The sequence below is a fragment of the Malania oleifera genome, chromosome 13, assembly GCF_029873635.1.
Source record: "Malania oleifera isolate guangnan ecotype guangnan chromosome 13, ASM2987363v1, whole genome shotgun sequence".
In the NCBI taxonomy this organism is placed as follows: Eukaryota; Viridiplantae; Streptophyta; class Magnoliopsida; order Santalales; family Ximeniaceae; genus Malania; species Malania oleifera.
In genome coordinates this window covers 46,296,798-46,323,742 of record NC_080429.1, presented here as the reverse complement: position 1 = coordinate 46,323,742, position 26,945 = coordinate 46,296,798, and the positions used below count along the sequence as shown (strand labels likewise).

The 26,945-nt window shown below is 37.8% G+C and overlaps 1 protein-coding gene across 1 annotated transcript in view; it reads left to right on the top strand.

Annotated features, from left to right (window-relative positions):
- LOC131146512 (uncharacterized) overlaps positions 1 to 26,945 on the top strand; it is a 52,525-nt gene that overhangs the window by 20,783 nt on the left and 4,797 nt on the right. Inside the window, exons 5-10 of the mRNA XM_058096148.1 lie at positions 2,150 to 2,219; positions 2,776 to 2,831; positions 9,786 to 9,836; positions 10,021 to 10,125; positions 10,414 to 10,458; positions 13,602 to 13,707. Of these exons, the coding sequence (XP_057952131.1) occupies positions 2,150 to 2,219; positions 2,776 to 2,831; positions 9,786 to 9,836; positions 10,021 to 10,125; positions 10,414 to 10,458; positions 13,602 to 13,707 (433 nt within the window). The remainder of the gene's footprint in view (positions 1 to 2,149; positions 2,220 to 2,775; positions 2,832 to 9,785; positions 9,837 to 10,020; positions 10,126 to 10,413; positions 10,459 to 13,601; positions 13,708 to 26,945) is intronic.

Below are 26,945 nucleotides of genomic sequence, written 5' to 3'. Positions count from 1 at the left end.
TATTCAAAGTATGGCATGCATTGCAATGGTTAGGATGCTGGAGGAAGTGGTAGTGCTTCTCATGCGAGACCCTGGAAGTTTATTTTACAGGTTGCTCATGTTCTTACCTGGTCCAGAGTTGGTAATGGGGATCCCATCTGGTTCTAAGTGGATATTTGAGTGGGTGAGGTTTTGTTGGTGTTGTTGGTATCTTGTCTTTATCGATTAATAATGCTTTGATTAATTTATTTTATTCTTTTGAAGGGGGCTAATTTTCTTGAGATTTTCATTTTTTTCCTAAATCTCAATGAAAGAGAGGTTGATGAATTCACTATTTTGTTGAGAGTTTTGGATTATGATTTGAGAATTTGGATCGGGGATTCTTGTGATTCTTTCACTTTGAAATCCTTGTTTTCTCATTTCTGAATCCTTCCAGATATCCTTCTTTATAAAATTTGGATTTTAGCATGGACTTTGGTTCTTAAGGGTGTGTTTGTGTTGGGGTCTTATTTTAACATGACTGGGCTGGCTATAAAAGTTCTCCTGTCCTGTGTTTGATTTGCCACCTACAAAGGGCAGGACAACAGGTTAAGCATTCAAAAGATGAAAATACCCCCAATAAAAACCACAATTCAAAAGACAGGATGACACTGGAGGAGGGGGGGTGATAACCAATTGAAGAGGAGAAAGAGAAAGAGGTCATGGTGAGCAGGAGAGATGATTATTGCAGTGGTTGATATGTGATGTTGTAGATCCAAACACCAACACCTTCCTTGTGGCGTAGGGAAGTGGTGATGCTGCTGATGCACGATCGACTGGATATCCATATATCAACACCTTCTTTGGTGTCATGTTAACATGTTAGTGTCGATGGCGAAACATCTCATTGGCACTGGACTGTCTAGAAGCACAAATATTGAACATATTCCCTGAAAATTAAAGCAAATTTAGAAAAAGAAATGTCACGTTTTTGGAAGGAAATGCAATGCTGTCTGTAGGCACCTGTAGATGCAAGCTGCTGGAAAATCAAAGCAGCTTGCCTGGAGGGTGACTTTTCATTGACTCCCCTTCTCACAGATCAGCAAGATAAGAAAGATGGATCGGATTGAATGGCCAGGGAAGTGTCAGAAGTTTAGGAGGCAGATTTGGTGCACTGACAGTTGTGACAGAGATTTTGGTGAAGCAGTGACACTAGCAACCAGCAACACGATGGCGATTGCTATGCTGGACATGATTGCAGCAGAGACGATGAGAGAGAGAGAGAGAGAGAGAGAGAGAGAGTGAACATGTGGAGCATCGCAGGGGCATCCTGGGACTTTTGTTGCTTAGCTGGGTCTCAACGGTAGGGTACCAGCCAGCTCTATCCCAGACAAAAGGGCTAAGGATCCTCTTCTTTGCCAGTACGATCCAACTAGTGTCGCACCAAACATGGCACTAAGTGTCCTTAGTGCAGCCTAGCCTATACATTGAACCAAACGTGCCCTAATAGGATATTGCTTTATAAACCAACCATTCTGGATATTTGCATTGTGTTCAGATTCTGTTGAAATGAGGGAGCACTTTTTTCTCCATTATCTTGTGGCTAAGGGGCTTTGGGGGAATCTCTTTTTCAGTTTCTGAATAGGATGTGGTTTTGCCACATACAGTGGAGGCATTCCTGATGGTGAGGTTTCAAGGTTTGGGAGGTGTAAGAAAAGAATGGTGTGTGTTTGCTCTTTTTTGGACTTTGTGGATTGGGAGGAACTATGAAACTGTGAAGATAAAATTAATTACCCATAAACCTACATTTATAGGCAACTGAGATCCCTAAAGATAGAACCATAAAAAATTACAAAATAACCTCAGAACATTACAAATTTGTAAAACAGCTTTGAAATAATTAAATTCCTGAAATAAGCTGATATCTCAAACTAATACAAAATCCTTGATTTCTTAACCAAAAGTTCTCCATCAAGTATCTTTCAGCATGATGAATCACGTCTCGCATTGTGGATATAGTCCTTCCTGCTTCCATTTTGTAATTTTAATATAAGGTTCATGTCTTTTGGAGCCTGTCTCTTTACTTCTCAACTAGCTTTGTTGTATAATGTAAAATTTTTTATTACTTAAGTTTATATCATTTTTGATTTTATTATTGGTTTAAATCTTGATATTACATCAATGTGAACAGGCGTATCGCTCAAGCATGCTGAAAGCATTTAAGAAAACACTGGAGGAGGGGGTTTTTTCCTTTGTAATTGGTATGAGTTTTCTATTGTGAAACTGCTTAAAACAAAGAAACAGATAGCTCCATCTTTTTTGGTTTAATGGTTCATCATTTTCATTGCTTATATGTGGTGATAGTCATCATATGTTCTTGTTCTTCAAGATTTTGTTCCTTGCATTCTTCGTTGAAAATATTATACTCAATTCTGTGACATGGTTTCTTTTGGTTGGAGATGTTGAGATCGTCGTTTACGCTGGATTTAGTTCTTTTTTTCTGATTGTAGCTGAAGTCCAAGTTTCTGAGGTGTTTGTTTCCTTTAGGCCGCTCATGCATATAAGCTTGCTAGCATTTTTGTTTGTTTAGGAAAGTCGGTTTATATTTTTTCTAAGAGTTATAAAACGAAGATATAAAAATAAAATAAAATGAAAGTTTTCCAGTTATGTTAGCCTGTCATGGCTTCCAGTGAGTTCCATAATCCAGTTTGATTAGTGGTGATGCAGTGCCTGTGCACTGCTTTCATTTGCACTAACTACAAATGCAGTTCCTTCGGCAATTGACCCCTTTCTTGCTGGTATGTTTGCCTCGTTTAGTGGATGACCGCAATCTGCGGGTAGCTGATTTTGCTCAGTTTTGGGCAATTGCAAAGGTATACTCTCCATTCTCTCTGACAACCTCTGTGAGTACTATTCTGTTTCTTGTTTCTTCTTAGGAGTGCTTTAAAGGTCTGCTCATATTTATTTGTGTGCATTTTCGTTGGATGTGAATTGTGTTTAAATGCTTAATTTGCTTCTTTTCTTATGGTTATTCCATTTCTTGTGGGTTCATCAATATATATTTGTTAAGCTATTATATAAGTGGCGTAATGCACGCACATGTGCATTGATAATAGGACTTCGCTTATTGTTAGAATGAACACAATGCTGGAGATGGATTACTATGGGGTTACACAATTAGACTGCTGATTTCTCATCAATGTTTTCATTGGATAAAGCTAGATTGCACCTGTATTTGGAGAATTTAGGCAATTGTGTTTTGTGTGTTACTTAGGTATCTTAAATACTCAAATTTGTATTCATTCTTTTGGAGCAAGCATTCATTTTTCTTTAAAATAATTACAAAAAATTCATTTACGCTACATTTGGGAGTATGGATTTCGGACCTTAGATTTGGATTTGGGTGGATTTGGACAAAACTCTATCCAATTTTGTATTATGTTTTATCCAAATCCATAGAAATCCAAATTCAAGGCATCTCCCAAACATAGGGTTAGAGAACTTACAAACAAGTCCTAGCTCCCATGTTCTCTTCAATCATACCAACTTGGAAGGATTCACTTCTTTTTGTCTCTTATGCATGTCACAGAAGGCCTTTGGGAGTTTCTTATTGGGATCTTTGAATATTTAGTTGCCTTCCCTTGACCATTATTATTTACTTTTTCCTAGCCTTTTAATGAATAAATAGTAATTATTAATGATTAACTTTGAATATTTAGTTGCCTTCCCTTGATCATTATTATTTACTTTTTCCTAACCTGTTAATGAATAAATAGTAATTATTAATGATTAACTTGGTAAAACTGTATTACCATTTGTTTTTTTGGAAGCAGTAATGTTTTGTACCAGGCAATGGTTGTGAATTACTCTGATGGTCTTCTTTTGTTGCTTCTACAAAAATGAACGGAAATTGCTGATACTCTCCTTTTCTAGTGCCATGAAGGCTCTGTTTCTCATCCCTTTTCCTCCCCCACCTCCCTCCCAAAAAAAAAAAAAATGTAAAAAAAAAAAGGAAAAAACAGCAAAAAACCTCAAACAAAAGACTGTAAACTTGTTTAGTTCTCAATGTTTGCATGATAATGCATGCATTTTTATCCAATCTTTTGAATATTCGCCAATATGTGCTGGCATTCCTGATTGATATTTCTTGGTGCATCAGCTGCAGAAGTTATCTAGTAACTGCTTGGAGCCCTAATCGGAGGGATTTTTTTTTAACAGCTTTAAATCGTATTTGCTGGTTGCTATTGTTCTTTTGGTTCTTAGGGTTTGGTGACAAAGAGTATAACCTGCTTTTATAAATGGAAATATATTTTTGTCTAAAACAATATCATTATCTTCATCCACATCTACATATTTTCATTTTTCCCCGTTTCATATCCTAGTCTTGGAAATCAAATACTAGAAATGAATCTATTCTGGGATGTACATTTTTGAGGCAATGGTCTTGATAGATGAATCATGAAACTGGAAAAGTAAAAAATCTCGATTAAAACTAAAGAAGGAAAATAAGCTAGTACTATAGAAAGAGACTTTGGAATCTAGATATTTCAAGATAAGTGAGAATAGATGGAACACAATTTTAGTAATTCTAGGACATGTTACTGAACAAACAATTCCCTTGACAAACATTTCCAAGAAGATTCCATTATCTTGGAATGATCATGCAAATAGGAGGGAAATCAAGGAAGATAGATGCAGAGAGTTTATGGTGGCGGTTCTTAAAAAGGGGAGGAGAGGTTGCATTGTATAATTGAACATAAATGATAGATGTTCTAATGAAGACCCAAAGAGGATAACTAAGTGATCCCTCATGGTTTCTAAAGGGGAGGTGTGTTTACTCAAGTAATGGGTGTTCTAGAGAGGGCCTGGTGAGCAGAATGAGGCCAATGAGGCAATCCCTGGGAAGCTCAACGATGAAGGGTGGCTGATGAAAGGATTCTAATGGCTAGGAGGAATCTCTGAATTGGAGGGATTTCAAAGTTAGAAGAATTTCCAAGATTGATAGTGAATGAGAAAGAGAAACCTAGGTGCCAAAAATCTGTCACTAAGCATGTTTAGGGGTATTTATAGGGAAGAGGCAAACATATGTGTGCTGTCATCCTTTAATGGGAGAATACCATGTCATGTGTCATGTCTCAACCAATGAGAAGGAGATAAATTGCTGGTCCAATGGGGCGGTGACACATGATTGGTGAGAGAGATTAAAAATGGACATCCATCAGAACAATCATAGAAAATAGCTAAGGGGTTGGGACTACCCCCCTGAACCTAATTCAAGCCTCCATCAAATCAAGATAATTAAGAACATTTTAGGATTGGGATTGGTAGGGAGATCTTCCCATGTCTTTGCATGACTAATCTTGGGCATGCACACAGCTGACCTTATGTAAGGATGCAAACATAAAGTAGTTAGACCTAGGTGCTAAAATTCTGTCACTAAAGCACGTTTAGGAGTATTTATAGGGAAAAGGCAAATGTGTGTGTGTTGTCATCCTTAATGAGAGAATGCCATGTCATTTATCAACCAGTGAGAAAGAGATAAATTGCTAGTCCAATGGCGTGGTGGCACATGATTGGGGTGAGAGAGAATAGCAATGGACATCTATCTGAACAACATATGGATGCAAGAGCATCCTAGAAAATTGCTTAAGGGGATGGGACACTCTTGAACCTAATTCATGCCCGTCAACTCATTAAGTCAAGAAACTTTAGAACATCTTGGGATTGGGATTGGTAGGGAGATCCTGCCAGGTCTCTGCACGACTAATCTTGGGCATGCACACAGCTTACCTTATGTAAAGGTGCAAACATAAAGTAGTTAAAAGTTAATTCATAATCTTGCACATGAAAGTTCAGTGTGGGTCAGTTTTATAATCTAAGGCAAAATGGTAATTTCATGCATTTATAATGTTAAAAGGCGCAATGTGCTATGTTATCATTGAAGTTAATTTTGGATAACTAAGAGCAACATATACACTAATTAAGTGTGGTTGAAATAAGAAGTTAAGATGAGTAGTATAGTTTTAAAAAATTAATGAACACATTTGCCCCTTGTTTGCTTTGTAGAATTAGGGCCAGAATGGGATCAAAATGTAGGCCACTATTCCCATTCATATGCTTGTTTTCAAAGGGAATTCCAGAGGAAATTCTGAGCGGAATCATGATTCCTGCAAGTAGCACAATTGCGACTCCAGTCTAGATGAGCTGGAATCCTTGTTCATTCTATGGTTGGATATCATCGCTAGTTGGAGACATTGGTCTGTGGCTGGCGACAGAATTGTTGGCAGTGGAGATCTGAGCTGTACCAGCCTCGTCAATGGCAGAGGCGAGCAAGCAGTGTTGATGGTGATACAAGAACCTGTCTCTCCAATGATGACCTTTTCCCGTCAGGAGCTATGGCTTGCAGGTGTACCTATAGCTGGAAATCATGGCTTGGAGACATTGGTGATCATTGCCGGTGACAAAATCTTTCTCAGATTTGAGCTGCTTACTGGTCTTGTCAATGATAAGAAGCTTGCAGATTGTGCATATTGCGACAAAAATCTTTGCATTGGTAATCTAAACCTGCAGATCATGGCTGGTGATAAGAGGCTTCCTCTTTGACAGTGACCTCCATTATCTCTGGCAAGTAAGCAGAAGAAATGAGGCATCTTCGGTGAGGTTGCTTTTAGGGGCAACCTCCATCACTAAATATTTACTTATTTATTTTTAAAAATTAAATTTATAGAAAGAAATTTTGAAATAAAGAACAAAAAAAAAAAAAAAAAATGATTTAAAAAGGGAATTCTAGGAAAATGTCTTATATTTGATTCTGTTTGGATTGTCATTCTGTATTAGTCTTAGAAGGCTATAATCGCATTTCGATGTTGACTGCATTCCTACTCTAATTCCATTTCTATGGCCTACGGCTTCCCATTCTGCAAAGCCAGGGGTTTGTAGTAAGTTAGGTTTATCACTTGTAGATGATAAACTAAGGGAAGAGTGTTGGAGATGGGTTGGGTACGTACAATGTGGATTAGATAATGAATTGATGAGGAAGAGTGATTTAATTAATGTTGGTGGCTGTAGGAGGGGAAGGGATAGATGTATAGGGTGCATTTGTTTCAGCTAAGGTTTCCACAGGAATGGATTGGACATGACTGCCTATGATAATTATCAGTAATTGTATACTGTATGATGTTTGGTGCAACATACGTTAGATAATCATTCAAAAGACCGAAAAATGAAAAAAATAAATATATTTTAAATTTTTCTTAAAATTTTTTCATTTTCTGAAAAACTATAATGCTGGTCATGTTGTCTGCAAATTGAATGCATAATATATATATATATATATATATAAATTTCTGATTACATTCATTTCCAAAATAATACCAAACATAATAAAAAAGTAATTCCCAGAACTCTCTGCCAGTGAACCATATAGAAATGCTGCCATCTCTGCTGTGGCATCCCTTGCTGCCTCTGCTGTGCTTGTCTGCTCCATTTCTGAAGACCTCGTCCCTCCTGAGCACCACCACCTCTTCCTTTCCAAGCTCCGCGCACCTCGCCTTCTTGATTAAGGAATGGCCATATTGATTATGTATGAGGGAAAAAGATTCATAAAATGTAGAGTCTAGAGACTGATCTGGGAAAATATATTTCCACATATTTCTCTCTCTACACAAAACAACCAAAAAATCCATAAACAACTCTTAATTACATCAGCTGGGAACTCCAAATCTGACCACTAAGAAAATTAAGCCTAATCTGATTCTGGTTTTGATTTGGAACGTGTTCATGGACGCATTCCAAATCCCAGCTTCTGATATTCCAAATCCCAGGTAAACTTTGCCAATTCTAGTTCAGAGAGGGAGAGAGCTGCAGGGATTACCGGAGGTAAATGCCTGGTTGTGCAGGCTGGCTGTGCCTGTGCTGCGCAGCTGAGATTTGAGGGGCATCTTTGTCCCATATAATATATTTTTTTGGCTTAGCTGCATCTGGCTGGTGCCGGCAGGGGTGGGCGGGTGGGGGAGGGGGGGAGTCGGCCAACCCTATACTGCATGAATGGACTAAGCATAAGGTCCCCCCTCTTGGCCAGTCGTATCCCAGCTTGTGTTGCACCAAACATGTGCTTGTCCTTAGCACAGCTTAGCCTTGCCACCAAACTACACCCATAATACCTTTGATGGAGGTGGCGAGAAAAGATTTGATGGCCTTCCAACTTTGAGAGGATGTTGCCCTTAGCAGTTTGGTAGAAGAGGATTCATATGGTTGGCCCGGACTAGTGGGAGTGAATGCTTTATTGTTGTTATTTTAGGGCAATAACATTTGTATGCTCAACTTAAAGTGATCTCTTAATGCTATTTCTAGTTTTTGCAATGCTGCAAGTTTGACTCTTCAGACATTGTGCAATGCAATGCAAGCATTTTTTATACAGGGATGTTTTGATCCATTAATTTTCACGGGACCATCACTTCTAAAATAATAAAATATGATGAGTTTTGCTCAAGGTTGTTAACCACCTGGGAATTATTTTTTTGAATGTCTGCTGGCCACTGTAAATTATTTTTGTAAATATTGTGTCACAAACTTGATTCTACGAGTTAAAGAGAAAATTTAGAAAGTGTTTCAAGTGTGTAATGTGATCATAGAGTGTCCTTAAAATTAAAAAGTAGTTCTATAGGATGTTATAAGACCAGCTATGTTATATGAATCAGAATGTTGGGTGACTAAGAAACAACATATCCAAAAAGTAAAAGTTGCTGAGATGAGAATGCTAAGATGGATGAGTGGTATAACGTTAAAAGATAAAATTATGAAATGAACTCCTATAGAAGATAAGATAAGGGAGGGACAAATTAGGTGGTTTGGGAATTGGCCAAATAGTGCTCCAGTGAGGCAGTGTGAATTAGTGACTGTGAGGTGTAGTAGAAAGGGTAGGAGTAGATCTAAAATAACTTGGAATGAGATAGTGAGTAAGGATTTAATAGCCCTGGATCTGTCGAAGGAAATTGGCCATGATTGCATAAATTGGCAGAAAAGGATTCATCTAGCTGACCACACCTAGTGGGACTTAAGGCTTGGTAGTTGTTGCTTTATGTTTTGAGATTTATCATGTTGTTCTAGCATCTTTTAGCTCAGTGCCATAATGGTTCATTGATAAGGATGAGGGGAAAAGATTGAATGTTGAAGATTGCTAATATGAAAAAAGAGAATGCTAATACTTCTTTATTTCTTTAGCTAGTTGCCAGTGTTTTACGAAAAACTAGAAGAGCATCTGAATCGCCTTGAAAATTTGTTTGCTGTTGATTATAAGGATAGTTCATAATGTTTTTCCTCAGTTCTTTTTGGGTTGCTAAATTTTAATTTTTTAAGTCCTTTATCTGCTTATTGGTTTTATATTATAAGGTTGCGTGCATTATTAAGTCTAGGGAATGTTTGTATGCAGCTCTTTGCAAGTCAGCTGCTTAGTGCTTAGTGTTGGAGAATAGGTTTATTCAGTGTCTACTTATCAGCTCTTTAGGACCATAATTCTACACAAAAAAATAGAACTGAAAAGTTTACCTAGTTTTGTTACAAAAACACATGGCATTAAATCATTCTCCACTTTAAAGCAAAGTTGATTCCGTTGTCTGCTATTAAGATTTTCATCTTTTTTACTTATATAAATTTAACTTCTATTGTTTCTTAAGATTCTCTCTTTATTTTTTTTTTTCACTTGTTGCATTTTTCTAGATTGTGTCATTATGATATATCCTTATAGTCATTATTTTTTTTGAATTACAGTTAGCTTCTTGTGGTTTCAGTGTTCATGTGTTTCTCATGTTTCCTTGTTTTAATGTCAGAGATCGTGCTATGAAGTTTACCTATTAGAAGCGACATACAAGGATCCTGCGGTGAGTGTATTTTATTTCATCAATTGTGAAATTCAGTAATGCACTTTCAAATTGTTGTTTTGGACTTTAAGACTGTTATTTGATATTCTCTGCCATGCTATGGCGTTTATGGTTGTATATCAAAGGATGGTTCACTTAGCATCGTGAATGATGCCAGTATATTGATGTTCTTGTGTAATATCAGGGTTGTGCAGCTAGGAATGTGCATGGTTTTACCCTAGACAGCATACAAAAGATGGCTGGAGAATGGGAAGACGCTCCATCCTTGTACTGGCAACTGGACATCAAGGTTCGCCATAAATTAATCAAAATCTATGGTTCTCCTTTTTCGAATTATAACAAGGATATAGTTCTTAGATTGGATTTATTTCAAGTTCAAAACTAGAATATCATCTTGGAAAGATTTGGACTCAGCTTTTGGTTGAACTTAAATTACCTTAAATCAGAAAAATGCAAAACAAAATTTTTTGGGCTCTGAAATTATCTTGGAAACATTTAAGAAAATTGTATTCTTTGGTTGCAACATGTGATGACATCCATGCTTGGGTTTTAATGCAAAATTTTCCTGGAATGACAGTCATTATTCCATGGAGATGATTTGAAGGAAAGCGGGATCCAAGAGGTACTGTATTAAACTTTTGTACTCTAATGGACTTTAATGGTTTATGTATGAAAATTGTTTTTTCTATTGATTTGGTTTATTATGTTTGAATAGCCGGAAGTAGTTGACAGCCCTCATTCTTATTTTGAGGAAAACTGTATCTGATGTACTTATCATTTATAGTTTTAGCATTTTGGCTATTTAAATGTTAGAAAAATGGTTTTCAAGTGGGTGATACATGGATACTTGAAATGAAATCTATTGAGCATGTGTGTAGTACATTGCAATCAGTTGAGCTTTTCCAGGGTTAGGAGGTCCATGCCTGGAGGTCTGAGGGCACTCTATTATGACATTGAATCCTTGATTTTCCCAATGTCCAAACTGTTTTGTCTTTTATCTTAACCAGATAATGATAGATCTTGTCTCAGTATTGTCACTTTAACTTGAGTGTTGGTTGCTCCTAATCTAGAAAGATTTTTTTTGACAAAATTGAAATTTTGAAATTAGATTGCCTTGATGAGTGTTTAGATTAGTTGATAAATATGTGCCTAGGCACAACGTACACCAAGGCCCCATGGCTCATTGCTTGAGCCTTGAGGTAGACCCTCAAAATTGGAAAATCTTAGGCTCGTTTAGGTTTCTGAGTTTTGAGTTTTTGTACGTTCCCTCAAAATGAAGACTTTAAAAATTAATTTAATTTAAAATAGTTTGAAATTAAAGTACGGGAAAAATATTCTGAAAGATGGTTTTAATGTCTTAATCAAAACTTAGTTAAGAGGAGAGTTAGACATGAACTCTGGACTTGCTCTGGACTTGATTTAATTTGCACGTTTTCTGAATATTTCAAGACAGATTACTAAATTCTAAATCAAAAGGTAATTCTAAATGAATGCACCAGTGGCTCATTGTGCAATGACCTAGTTGATTGTGACCTGATAGAACATAGGAGTAGAGTTCAAACGTACAATTTGTATAGATCTTAGTGATGATCACATTCTCAATAAATGTGTACCTAGGCTTAGTTCAGCCCCCTTGTGGCTGATGAAAAGGAACTTTTAAAAAGGAACCGATGAATAGGAGCTGATAAAAATTAATGTAAAATTGTTTGCTTCCCTTGTAAAATGGAGTTAGACCGAAAAAGTTTATCCTGCGCAACAAAAATCTGTAAGCTAGCTGAAATGTTTGACTAAAATGGATATGCCATTTTAGTAAACATATTATTGCGTGACAAATTTTGGTAATATTTGAGGAAGAAAAAAAAACTATTGGATTATTTGGAGAGAGCTGTGTTTTCTCTGGAGTCACTGGAGGATTATTTGGTTGGAATGGAATGCTCGGGTTTCTCAGTGAAAAAGATGTCTTGCTCTATGCTTTGGGTTAGGATACAGTATATGGCATTGTTAGGTGCTCTTTTGCAGCTGGTTGTTTTGAAGGGCCGTCTTTTTCTGATATTCAATGTCATTAGATGGCAGTTTTGTATGATGTTTTCACTGTTTTTTCTTGTTGGTTCTCTGCACTTAGAAGGTAGATTTCTTATGCTCCTTTTCAAATATTCTCTCCCCTGCAAAATTTCTTTTTTTTCTATAAACATGTTTGGGGAAAAAAAAAATTAAGGATGCGCAAGGAATAAAATAACCTATTAGTAAAAAAAAAAAAAAAACGGCTTTAAGCTTTTCAACTTTCCAAATTATAACTTTTAAAGTTCAAGAAGGTGTTTATTATAGGTGGATCCACATATATTTGAGTGTGGGCTATAACCCCCACTCAATTGACAAAAAACTCCTTATATCCCTAATTCTATAAATGTAAATGGGTTTAAAACGACAATTTTTTTTCGGATTGCACCCACTCAACTTTTTGCTGTATGATAAGTCCAATCAAACGAAATTTGGGGTTGTTTCAATTTTTTTATTCTAATAAAACAGAGAACAAAATCCAATTGAAAGGAAATCCAATTTAGTGAAAAGTTGACCTTTTATTTATTAGTTCTCAAATGCTATGTTTAAATTAGTATTATAATAATGAAAACTCTATGTATCACAAGAAAATTTTCATAGGTGATGTGGAATCCAATAATTTATCTGAGTTTATTGAGTGTGAATTGTGAAAAGTCAACTAATTCTAACAAATTATGGGATTCTACATCGTTTGTTAATATTTTTTTGCCATTATTTTCTTGTGATGAATAGAAAAAATTTATAATAATTTACGATAATAAATGAATAGTCCAAAAAAAAAAACATATTATAAAATTGAAAAATTAAAAAATGTATTATATATGAGAACCTCAGTCCCTACTGACACAGGTCCCGGATCCACCACTGGCGTTTACCACATGTTATACCCAATTTTTCCAGAAAAATTGAAGCCAATCTCACCCTAATGTTCCTCGGATGTGCGTGTGCCTTGTGCCTTGCACCTAGGACCCAGGGTTGCCAACTAGAGCCATTAATATTTAGTTTTTTTGCATCTTTTCCACCTGTAAAACACGAGTAATTTTTGTACATGCTCATCAAAAGTGTCCTCAAGAAAAGAACTTTTCAATGTTCGACACACTTTTCTAACCACCACCCCCCCCCCCCCCCAAAAAAAAAAACCCACATATATTGACTCTGGTCCCTCTCCCTCCTGTCCGTCCTTGGCCTGGGTTATTGTCACTTCCATTGTTATTGTATCTGTTGGGGAACACATTTATTGCTAGAAAGTAGGGTAAATTTTTCAGAAAAAGAAAAATGAGTTGGAAAAATATATAATTAGATGATTTACATACATGAATAAATAGAAAAATGCACAATAAAATGGCAGCATGTCTGATGTGTGTGCTTCATTGGATTGTGCATTCTCAGATTGGCATTTTACACTTAAATGTGAACTTACAGTGAAGAAGATAAAGACTTGGGTCCTTTTGTGTGTGTGTGGTGTTAAGTAAACTACCTATGATGATAATAACAATAATTTGCTAACGTATTTCTTATTATGAATAAGTATGTTTTAGTCTCTGTATGTTTTGAAACTTCTGATGGGAATCCTGCTATCTTATGTGTACCAAGGAGTAACCATTAACCTTTTTTTTGTAGTATAAGTTTCTTACTCATTAACACCTTGTGGGTACAAAGATTTTAACTAGTTGTCTTTCAATTTATTTGTCCTATCATGGCTTCTAGGTAGACATGGATATGGAAGATGGGGATTTTGATGGTGTTTCTGCATTACAAGAAAGAAACTCTGAGAAGATTGCAGCATCTTCTGTTGAGGACTCTGCTCCTTATGGTATATTATGCACACACCGTATCATATCAACCCAACACACAGAGCTACATATTGGTTTCAATGGGCTATCTCTGTCCCAAAACTTTGTTTCTTTACTTTGTCTGCCCATTGATATATAGAATATTTTGAGAAAACATACATGTGGCCCCAAGCTCTCCATGAACTTTATTTTTCAGCTGACTCTTCCCACATCAGCTTATCATTTTCTCTGCATAGCTAGAATTCTAGCTCCGCTCTTACCCTCTCGAAAAAGAAAAGAAAAAGACAATAAAGGGCTTTTTTTGTTTCCTTCTACTTCTCATTTTTTAGCAATTATTTTCTGTTTGTTTCTTAGTAAATGTGTTTTCTTTTGTGTGTGGTTGTCTATGCATATTGCGTGCGAGTGTAAGCATTTCCATGTTTTGATCTATTTAAATAGGGTCATTCTTGCCTTTTTTGTGTGTCCTGTGTTCCATTTACGTCTTGCTCTTTTGAAACCGAAATAAATGTCCTATAGACATATGAGTGTGTTAGATTCCTTATTTGTACGGTGTGCTCAGAGGTCTGAAAATAACTCATGTTTCCTTGCACATGCTTGTATGTCAGCACACACTTGGTTTTTGCTTTTTTATTGTTTTGTTTAATTATTTTTATTTTACTTAGTTTGAGAATGTTTATTTTCATTTTGGATATACTTCTTTTGTGGGTGGAGGGAATATCTTGGAGCTCCGGATTCTACTAGGTTGCTTCTTTACAAGTACTGGATAAACTTGAGTAAAAAATAGAGCAAGAGGGATACGGAGCAGCGGTGAAACTTGAGAAATCCAATTTTCATGCCCACTGAGCTAACTCATGTGCAACCACATTTGCGATCTTTTATGATTTTCTTAATGGACCAAGAGGACAAAGTAGAGTAGGAATGTCCTCTATAAAAATCTTCCAACTTGCGTTTGTGGCTGGGAGACATATTATCGATGCTGCCCTTATTGCTAATGAAGTGGTGGATGCCTATCTGAAGGAGGGAAAAAGGGGAATAGTGTGCAAACTGGATATGGAGAAAGCATTTGATCATGTCAACTAGAATTTCCTTCTTTATCTCCTTCGGGGAAAAATGGGCTTTGGAGAGCTTTGGTGTAGTTGTATTGCTTGTCGTATCAAAACCCCAAGCTTTTCAGTGCTCATTAATGGTTGCCTTTTGATTTCTTTTGCTCCTCAAGAGGATTGAGACAAGGAGATCCCTTGTCCCCTTTTCTATTTATTTTGGTCGTGGAGGTGCTTAGCCTCTTGCTGATGAAAGCTACTGAAGGTGGATCGTTAGAGGTTTCAAGGTGGGCAGAAATGGAAGGATTACAGAAGTTTCTCATATTCTTTTCACAGATGATACTATTATTTTCTGTGAAGATGATCCCCTCTATATCCTTAACCTTTTTGTGTCTTGTAAGGATTTGAGGCCATCTCAGGCTTAAAAGCGAACCTTGGAAAAAGTAAGCTTTATCCAATTGGGGAGAACGCCAGGGTTTGGGGGGGGGGGGGGGGGGAGGATTTCCTTGCTGGTATCTAGGGTTGCAAGATGGGAACCTTTCCCATTAATTACCTGGTTTCCCACTCGGAGCCAAATTCAAAGATAAAGGAGTCTGAGACCCTATTATTGAAACAAAGGAGATTGGCAGGTTGAGAAAGAAATTTCTTATCAAAAAAGGGCAGACTCACTCTTATCAAAAGCACTTTGACAAATCTTCCAATTTACTTCATGTCTCTACTTCCCTTATCAGCATCAGTCACTAGGAGATTGGAGGGAATTCAAAGAAGATTTCTTTGGGGAAGCTTTGGGGAGGAGTTTAAATACCGCCTTGTTAGATGGGGAGTGGTCAAACAACCCATTTTTTCAGGAGGTCCCCTTCTCACTTTCAATAAAGCCCTACTTGGGAAGTGGTTATGGAGGTTCATGAAGGAGAAATACCACCTTTGGTGGAATATTATTGTTTCTAAATATGGGCTAGAGCACAATGATTGGACAACACACAATGGAAGAGGTCCTTATGCAATGGGTGTTTGGTAAGTCATCAGGAAAGGATGGGATAATTTTTGAATTTGTAACATGTTAAGTGGGGAATGGGACCAATGTTTACTTTTGGCATGATGTGTGGTGCGAGAACCATTATCTTAGAGCTGCATTTCCTTCCATCAACAGGCATGTGACAGAAATTCCTTTATCAGTCATCAATTCCAAATCACTGATCAAGGAATTTTCTAGGACATTCCTTTTACAAGGAACGTGGAAGATTGGGAACTTCACATGCACTCTGAATTCTGCAGATTTCAATGCAATTTCCGTCACCAAAACAGCCCCAACAAGCCAAAATGGGCTTTGGACAAAAATGGTGTTTTCTTTGTTAAATATTTTTATAAGAAGCTCTCACCGTTGGGAACAAATTGTAATAACTCCCCTTGTATTCACATTTGGAGGATAGCAGCCCCTTTAAAGGTTGTCTTCTTTGTGTGGGAATCCATACATGGAAATATTTTCACCCTCAACAGCCTGCAGAAAATAGGGCTTACAGTTACAAATCAGTGTTTTCTCTGTATGGCTGACGCAGAATCAGTCAACCATGTTCTTCTCCACTGTACCTGAACAAGGAACATGTGGAATTTGGCTCTTTCTTTGACCGGGCAGCAGTGGGTTATGGCAAAATTCAGTTGGAGGGGAAATTTGGGCTTGGAAAGGCATCATAGCCACAATGGAGAGGCGAAAGGCTTTGAACCTCATCCCTCTCGCCATTTTTTGGTGGGCTTGGAAAGAAAGAAATAAGAAAGCCTTCAAAGATTCATCTACTCCGCTTCTGACTTGCAAAGCCCAATGGAAGCCCAACGAACATTTTGTAATCCTTGATGTTTGAGACACTCTACAGGGTGTTTGATGTTTTGTACCACAGGTTGGCATCCCCTTGATGCCTTAAAATATTATTGTTTTTTCTTTTTGCTGATCTGAAAAGAAAAAAAAAAATATGCCAACCTCCATGAACTGCAAACTTCTTATCAACTAATTTGTACAACCTAGAAAAAAAAAATACAAGTCCTATGACGAAGGAATTCTTTTGATAAGGTGAAGGGAATCAAGGGGGTGCCAGCTCAAAAAGGAAAAAGAGAAAATGCCGAGGCTACACAGCAGCCAAATAAAAAAACCAAGTCCTAGCAGAATTGATGTAAAATTTCAAGAACTCCAAAAAAGCGTGTGAATGATGGATTTTTTTTTTAATTAATGTACTGAAAAATTTTCTCCTTTGAAGGCTTTTCTATTTCTTTCCTTCCAAAATGCTCTAGGACACACACAGGGGAGCCATGTTCCAGACCTTGTTTGTTGAATCAACAAACAGGAGGATCTCTCTCTGTCTTGTGGTAGGGGAATTACAGATAGAATTAAGAAAAACCCACCTAACAGATGGAGGGAGTCATCTGAATCCGAGCTTCCTTTAGCCATTTTTTGATGAGCACATTTATCTGTTAGCTGTCCAAAATCATCACTAGAGCTAGCTTTTACATGCCTATAATCATGCCAACTTCTCACTTTCCAGCACTTATTAAGAAGAGGTGAGATTGGACTAGGCAGAATCTGACAGGTATGAAACCATTGCCATTCCACAGCATTTAGCAATTACAGAGTGAAGAATTTAGTGATTGGTGTTCTTTCTTTTAGTTTTGTGTGTAAAACATCAATCCACTAGGATGACTTATCTTCTTCTAATATTTTCCCTGTTAGGATAGCCTCTGAACAACCTTCCAAAGAGGAAAAATCAACTTTTTTCTGGAGTTTTGAGCCTCCAAATGGCCTTCCAAGGTTACTGAATGAAAATTTTAATTGGGTTAACATCGAATTTTGGCACACAGACTTTAGTGCCCCTTTGGTTAAGATTTCATATGCTGTTCCTTTTTTATTTTTTGGGTATCTGGAAATGTAGGATTCAAAAAATTTGTGTATGGTTAAGTGTTTTGAAGAAATCGTTTTCAGAAACATATCCCAAAACATCCCTAAAAAATACAGGTTTCAGGAATCGTTTTTAAGGTGTTTCTTGTGCTTTCGGATACAATTTTCTGAATACAATGAACGCATGGGGTGAGGGTATAACCCACCTTTTTCTAATAATAATAACTATAATTATAATGATGGTAATAATAATTATTGTTATTATTATTATTAACAAATTGCAACTTGGATCAACCTTAACCAAACGTGGTTCCACTGTTTTCACTTATGGAAATAATTTCAAAAACAACTAACCAAATGTGTTTTTAATTATAAAAAAAAACATAATACAATCTCTTGTTTTCATTTTCAAAAACAACAATAGACAAGTTTGGGATCCTTAATCAAATGGACCCTTAATTTCCCTGGCTGTTACCTTCCATATTTGATGTCATAAGTGGGGAAAGTTTAAGGAGGTTTGGCCCTGGACTATAGCAAGTTTCTTTTAAGTACCCTGATGGTAAGTAGTAAAGAACTGATAATTATTAAAAATGACAACTGATAATCATGTTTGCTGAAAAAAGTAAACCAATAATGATGCTTAAATCAATTTTTTTTTTCCCCGGTAGGAATGCAGAAACCTTGAAAATCTTAACCTGCGGAGCTTTGTATGGAACTCTGGTTCAGAACTAGAATCATGTCCATTATGGCAAATGTCTCATGGCCTAAGTTCACAGCACACAACTTGACACTGTGTGGCACCAAGTGGCACACCCAGTTAACGTCACACACACAGACAGGCAATCTGTGGTTAAGTTTTGCAAGTGGATATGATTCAAATAAACATTCACAAGGCAACAAGCAATTTACAGGAGCAACACCTCCCAACCTTTCTTTATTCAAAGAAAAGGACAATGCTCTCTTAACATGTGCAGGAAACATACACAACTCGTCCATCGCATGCCCCCTGCAACCCACATGTTAATTTTATACACAGTTGACACCCCAAACTGCCTAGGGTCTGCAGTTGACACCCCCAGATGCCTAGCAGTTGGCAACCCATCTGCCTAGGTTGTGCTGGACGTAACCAGCAGTTGCCAACTAGGTTAGAGTAAGTTATGCTTACAAGTAAATGGCTAAGATCATGTCCAGATGTCCCTCCATGAATTTACCCACAAAGCATGACTGCCAGCCATGCAAGGGTAAACTGCCAAGTAACTGCCCTGTATGGTCAATTGCCAACATTGAGAACCATTTACATTAACACTATCTACTCGCCATGACTTAACACTTTTGTCTAGCATGGTTTCCCCCTTAACCATGACTTGTCTACACACTAACAGCAGCAACTGTCATTTGGGAACTAGCTGTAACCAAATTACCCATCTGAACCATGTTAATCACATCCAGCCATCATAAGCAATTTTGTCAAGGATCGTGGTGCCAGCCATGTCCACATGCCTGACCATGTCAAGTAGGCAACATCTTAACTATGTACTCCCCTTACAGCAACATAGTTTAAACCAACCAACCATTGTCAAGATTATCCATGACAGGCCATCTCAAGCTGCCGTATTGGCACATGGTTTGCCCATGCCGTGTGCCTTGGCAAGGCCAAGCCACTCAAGGATCTGACAGCAAACCACTAGGATTGCAAGTTCTGGAAACACTACTCAGAAGTTTACACTAATCTTATATTGAGTTGCAAACTGTTTTAGCATAATTGTCCTCACATTCTTGGTTAAAATTCATAATTCTTCCCCTGACAGCAATTGGGTTTTGTACCATCTCATCCCCGCTATTGTTTTTGCTGTCAACAGGAAGAACTGTTCTCACTAGTGTTTTATGAAAAGTGAAATTTTAAATGGAAATTATTTTGTCTTCCAAAACCATAACAACTGCTGTACATATTATTAATTTAGATTTAGCTCCAAAGTGACTAGTTTAAACTTCCTTTTTGAAGCAATGTGGCAGATTAATTTGTACAGCAACTGGTGTTTGAGATCTCAACCTCCAATTTTGCTATCTATTTGTTCATTAAAAAATGATTATCCTTGAGTCCCTCTATTGACCCTTGATGTAGGATGAGAAGTGACTATTTGGATGGATCATTTTGACCCAATTAGGGGGCCTATGTCAAAGAATAAGGTGAATGGTTTATTGGGTCTGAAACCCAAATGTGCTTAGTTAGTTAGTTGTTTAAGTATGTGTGTGTAGTTTGCTTGTATTAGGATTATATATGTTGGGGGCTTGTTTGTAGTAATTGTGTATTCTAGGGGTATGTTGTAATGTAATATAGTTTTAGGGGTATGTGTGTAATTTCATGTGTTTAGAGGCTTTCTTATAAATAGTGATTGAAAGCCATGATGTAGGCAGCAGTTGATGAATTTGAATTGGAATTGAATGTGAGATTCCCCCCTGGTATCTCCTCTCTCCTCCCTTCCCTTTCCTTCATCCCTTCTATTTCTTCTAATTTCTCCCAGGCTGCAGAACCTTGATGCTGCCTCTGCATCACCCTTGTACAACATAGGCTTGATTATATTGAAGCAAGTTGTCGCCCTTTCTGTAACAGGAAATTTGAAGTTTTATATGTGATATCTTTTGGTAAAAGGAATAATTTCTGATAATGCTTCTTGGTGGGGAAGGGGAGGGTGGGGGTGGGGTGTGGGATGGACTGTGGCATGCTGGCATTATTATTGAATACTACAAATAAGGTTGCTTTTGAAGGAGTTTGATGGTCTTTAGCCAAGTACTGAAAATCTTCAGTTGAACTAATAGAAGTTCTTACATATAATTTCCTTCGCAATGACTCACATGCCTTAATGTGTTTGAAAAGTATTTGTCTAAGACCCTCAAATCATTTGAGACCTTTAAGATCTACACACTCTCAAGTATTTGATTTATTGGGTGAAGCTCTAAAAACACTAGACAATAAAAAATTTCTCTGTTGTCCCTACTATATATACATTTGGGTTAATAAGACCTCTAATCCTTACCTTTGACAATCTAAAATAGAGTGGATTCAATTTGAGTTCAGGGTTTTTGTGTGCTTACACAAAGTCTTGTACCTTGAGATTGTAGATACCTTTTTTCACTGACCTATTTAAGACACCCAATGTCTTTGACTGGTCTAATTGATTTGGATTGCTCTCAGTAGGATATAATTATCAAGAACTAAAATTAATTCAATTTGATATGAATAAAAAATGCAAGAAAAGTAAAATAGGTGAATAATTAAATGCTGTCCAATGCAGCTGTTCTGGATTATACAGTTGAGCAAAAATTAAAATCCGTAAAATTATATCAAAGCTGACTTTAGTCCACAGGGTTTTGTGTGCCTCTTCAGCCTTAGTCTGACATTTTGTCTGAGTTTCCCTCACATTGAATAAAGAAATTAACATATGACAAGAATTAGGAAATTGTGTGAAAAACATGCCCTAGAGTTATATACACACACAGGGTTAATTGAAAGAAAACTAGAAGAAAATAATAATACAAAAATTTACGTGTTTTGGTAATGTGCCTACGTCCTTGAATTTTTGTGAAATTTTCATTATCTCGTCAATGAAAACTTAGGGTTTCAACCCTAGTCTACAATCCTGAATATATGGCCCTATGTAAAAACTCTAGATCACCTTCATAGAACACTATAATGACACTAAAACTTTGCAAAAAATACTATATTGTACCTCTCAATATAATGACACTTACCGGCCCTTTTGGCCCTCTCGCCCTCAATGCAAAAGCTGTCACTTAAAACAACTTTCAAGTTGATATCCCTTCTAAATATGAGTCAAACCTCTTCAAAAAATAAAATTAGAATGTTTAGATATCAAATTTAAGTTTTAAGCTAACTAGAGGCAAAGGAAATATTGGCAGTTGTTGATGCACAACAATTTTAATCTTTCGATCAACAAAATAAATCACACAAAGAGCATTCACAGAAAAATGGAGACGAGAGATTTTACGTGGTTCGGTAAGGTTGCCTACATCCACGGAGCTTGCACCTAGAGAAAAATCCACTATGAAACGATGGCAGTACAAGATCTGATAAGTTTCTCCCCGATCCCAGATCCCTTGTACGCCCCTTCACCTTCAACCTGTTGAAGAAAAGTTCTTCTTAGAGAGAACCCCCCTTTTGCTCTTCTTGCACAAAATGACAAGCAATCCCTTTATTTTCCCATGGCTTACAAACATATATATGACACCACACAACCATTGGATTTAGAGACAATAAACATATTTTTTAACAATCTCCACCTTGGCTTTTGATCACAAGCGAGCACAACATTCCATCCCCACGCTCTGGGATGCTTTGTCAACAATCAACAAGAGACTACATTAACTAAGTCCAGACAGTGCTTGAACTTAGCTAATGTAACAGGCTTCGTGAGCATATTTGCAGCATTTCCATCTGTGTGGATCTTCAATAACTGGAACTTACCACTTTCAACCCAACCTCTAACTGCATGGTACCGCACGTCAATATGCTTCGTGCGAGAGTGGTAGACTTGATTCCTTGCCAAGTGGTTCGCACTCTGACTATCACAGAATACGTGTAACCTATCTTGCATAACACCAAGTTTTTAAATCAGTCCAGTTAACCACAAAGCCTCCTTACTTGCCTCTGCGAAAGCTATGTATTTAGCTTCTGTGGTAGACAAAGCTGTAGTAGGTTACAACATAGCCTTCCAACTAATGGAGCCACCAGCCATGGTAAAAATGAAGCCAGAAGTAGACCTCCTCTTATCCAAATCACCTGCATAATCGAAGTCCACATAACCCTAAACATTACAATCATCAGTACTTTCAAATAGGATACCATAATCAGAAGTGCCACGCAAATATCTGAAAATTCATTTCACCACATTCCATTGCATTCTCCCTGGATTAGCTATATATTTGCTTACGAAACTAGCTGCATATGACAAGTATGGTCTACTACATACCATAGCATACATCAGACTCCCTACTGCACTGGCATAAGGCACACTAGCCATATCCAACTTATCCTCATCAGTAGAAGGACACAATTTAGAAGACAACTGAAAATGAGCAGCTAGAGGTGTACTTACCGGTTTAGTCTTATCCATGTTAAACCTTTCCAACACCTTCTCAATATACTTACCCTGTGACAACCACAGCCTCTTCTGTTGTTTGTCCCTCCTGATTTCCATGCCAAGGATCTTTTTAGTTGCACGAAGATCCTTCATCTCAAACTCATCCTGTAACCTGGCTTTCAACACATTCAACTCATTAGTACTGCCAAAGGCAATCAACATGTCATCCACATATAGCATAAGGATCACATATACACCACTGTTAAGCTATCTGAAGTAAACGCAATTGTCATAACTGCTTCTGACATACCCAATCCTCAACATATAAGAATCAAACCTCTTATACCATTGCCTAGGGGATTGCTTTAAACCATAAAGAGACCTATTCAACTTACATACCAGGTGCTCTTTACCTTGTTCCACAAACCCCTCCGGTTGCTCCATAAGGATATCTTCCTCCAACTCACTATAAAGGAAAGCTATCTTTACATCCATCTATTCCAGATCTAAATCATGCATGACAACCAATGCTAACAAGGATCTAATAGAAGCGTGCTTAACAACAGGAGAAAAGATTTCATTATAATCTATACCTTCTTCCTGTTTGTATCCTTTTGCTACTAACTTGACCTTATATTTTATTCCTTCTGATTCTGAAGTAGGTTCTCTCTTTTTGAAAATCCACTTACAACCAATCAGCTTCCTGTCCTTGGGCTTCTGAACCAACACCCAAGTGCCATTCTTATGAAGAGACTCCATCTCCTCAACTATGGCTCCAAGCCAAGTATCTCGTTCAGAACTCTGAACTGCTCCCTGAAAATCAGAAGGATCTCCACTACTAGTAATTAGAGCAAATGCAACTAAGTCCTTAAACCCATACTTGACCGGAGGCTTAACATTTCTCTTTTCTCTGCCAGTGGCTAGCCTCGTAGGCTCATGTCTATCACCTGTTTGAGGAATTTCCTGAGGAACTGTAGCCTGTCTCACTGTATCCTGTGCAACAGAATCAACAACAGTAGTTTGAGTATTACCCATACCTGAATTCTGAATATTGTCCAGCACCGCCTGAATAGGTACTCCCGCTGAATAAGACTCCACCTTGTTATCAACATTCTCCTTCAACATGGCTTCCTCATCGAAGACCATATCCCTGCTAATGACCACCTTCTGTGCTATAGTGTCCCACAATCGATATCCCTTCAATCCTTCTTGGAAACCAAGAAATACGCACGGTTTGGACTTAGAGTCCAACTTTGATCTATCCTGTTCCTGCACATGCACATACGATGGATAACCAAATATTCTCAACACAGAGTAATCTACTGGCTTACCTGTCCATATCTCTTCAGAAACCTTTGCGTTAATAGCTGCAGAAGGAGACCTGTTTACCAGGTAGCATGCCATACTCACTGCTTCTACCCAGAATGACTTAGGTAGATTAGCCTGAATCCTCATACACCTTGCCCTCTCTAGTAATGTTTTGTTCATCCTTTCAACCACCCCATTCTGCTGTGGCCCATGTGGAACTGTATAGTGCCTAGTGATCCCCTCTTCCTTACAAAAGTCAATGAACTGGCTGTTTTTGTACTCCAGTCTATTGTCAAATCTTAGAAACTTCACCTGTTTCCCTGTTTGCTTCTCTATCCGAGCTTTCCATTTCTTAAACTTACTGAATACCTCACTCTTGTGCTTCAAAAAATACACTCAGACTTTCCTGGAAAAGTCATCAATAAATGAGACAAAATAAATAGCACCACTATGAGACTGTACTTGTATTGGACCCTATACATCTGAATGAATGTACTCCAGCACCTCCTTGCTCGTATGCTTTCTTGTTCTGAAACTCACCCTGCGCTGTTTACCAAACAAATAGTATTTACAGAACTTAAACTTACAACAGGAATTACCTCCCAGTAAGTTCCGCCTGTGCAGCTCCTGCAAACCACGCTCACTCATGTGACCCAGCCTCATATGCCATAGAGTAGTATCATCTGTATCTGTATCTAAAGAGGTACTAGCTGCAGTTCCACCTGTCACTTTGCTACCCACCAAAGTGTACAAATACTTCCTCAGATGACCCTTCATTACTACTAGTGAACCTCTAGCCACTTTCAGCACACCATCCCTAGCTGAAAAAGAGAAACCGTTACTGTCCAAAGAGCCTAAGGAATTCAGATTCTTTTTTAGATCTGGAACATGCCTCACATCCTTGATGGTTCTAACCACACCATCAAACATCCTGATTCTGACCCTCCAGAGATTGGTTCATAGAAGTCAAACCAGTCCCTATATGGACACATATGATATGAGCACGCCGAATCCAAAGTCCAGGTATCGGCTAAGTAACTGGAATTTGTAGTAACAGCCAAAAGATCCCCATCAAAAACTGATTAACTGCTCTCCACTACAATAGCCTATTCAGTCTTCTTCCTATTCTTTTCCTCTAAATCTCTTTTCTTCCTTAGACAGTCCTTCTTCATATGCCATTCTTTCCCACAATAAAAACAACCACTTCTCTAGTTCCCACTCTTACCCCTGGGCTTGGATCGAGATTTCCCTCGATTCTAATTACCCCTGTTAGAACTCTTGCCCCGTTATTGGCTAGACTCACCCTTAGCCACCAATCCTTCTCCATGTCTTGGATAATCTGGTTTGTGAAAATTCTCACTCTCCAGAATGGCAGTAGTCACCTCATCAACTGTAAGAGTCTCCTTACCTAGCAGTAGTGTGGTTTTCAAAGTATCAAGTGAACTGGAAAGCGAATACAACAAAATCAGTGCTTTATCTTCCTCCTCAATTTTTACCTCAATACTCAGCAACTGTGTGATTATCTTATTGAAATATTTGAGGTGGTCTCTGACTTCTGTGCCCTTAGTCATCCTCAACTATTACAACTGTTTCTTCAAATACAGTCTATTAATTAGGGACTTGGACATATAAATATCCTCCAATTTTTTCCAAAGCTTAGTTGGTGATGTTTCATTCAACACACTGTATTTAATTTCTAGAGTTAAATTTAAGCGAATGATACTTACCGCTTTCATTTCCAACTCCTCCCACTGATCATCTAACATGGTTTCTGGCTTCTTGTCTTTCCCATATAGTGCCTTAATTAGTCCCTGTTGGACCAACACATCCTTCACAGTGGGTTGCCACACACTGAAATTATTTTTCCTATTAAAGGGCTCCACCTTGAACTTGGCCGTCAAAGTACTCGCCATTAATTTTTTTTCTTTCCTTTGACGTTAGCAGTGACGTCAACACCTGTTAGGATGATGTCAGTAACGGCACCTCGACCAGCGCTCCGACTTGACCCAATTCTGAATCTGGGTTTGTCACCCAATTCTGGCATTATTCATCATGTTCTTCATCCGCAATTATTTTTTTTTCTTTCGATTTTTTTTTTTCACACCTTCAATTGAAAAATGATCCTCCTTCAATTGAAAAATTCCAGAATAATTTTCCGGCACCTGATCTGAATCTTTGCGTACCTCAATCCGATCTGAATGAACCGCTTTGATCTTGAGCACTCCCGTGGAAAAACTTCAGATCCAAAAAAAAAAAAAAAAGATTTATTTCGATTTGATCTAATCTATCAGATCTGCACCCAATCGAAACCGTGCTCTGATGCCACTTGTTGACGCGCAGCAATTTTAATCTTCCGATCAACAAAATAAATCACACAAAGAACATTCACAGAAAAATGGAGACGAGAGATTTTACGTGGTTCGGCAAGGTTGCCTACGTCCATGGAGTGTGCATTTGGAGAAAAATTCACTATGAAACGATGGCAGTACAAGATCTGATCAGTCTCTCCCCGATCCCAGATCCCCTGTAGACCCCTTCACCTTCAACCCGTTGAAGAAAAGTTCTTCCTAGAGAGAACCCCCCCCTCTTGCTCTTCTTGCACAAAATGACAAGCAATCCCTTTATTTTCTCATGACTTACAAACATATATATGACACCACACAACCGTTGGATTTAAAGACGATCCAACGGCTGTGATAAAAGCCACAATAAATAAATGAAAATAAACATATTTTTTAACAGCAGTAATAATGGTAAATCTAAAATCCTCTCACCATATGAATGGTGCATGTGGGGAAGAGATTAAGGACACACTTGGGGCTAGGGAAAGAAAGAAGAAAGAAAAGGGAGAGAGGGCGGCGGGGGGGGGGGGGGGGGGGGGGGGTGGTGGTGGAAAGAACGCATCCATATTCTAGGGAGTAAGGGAAGAG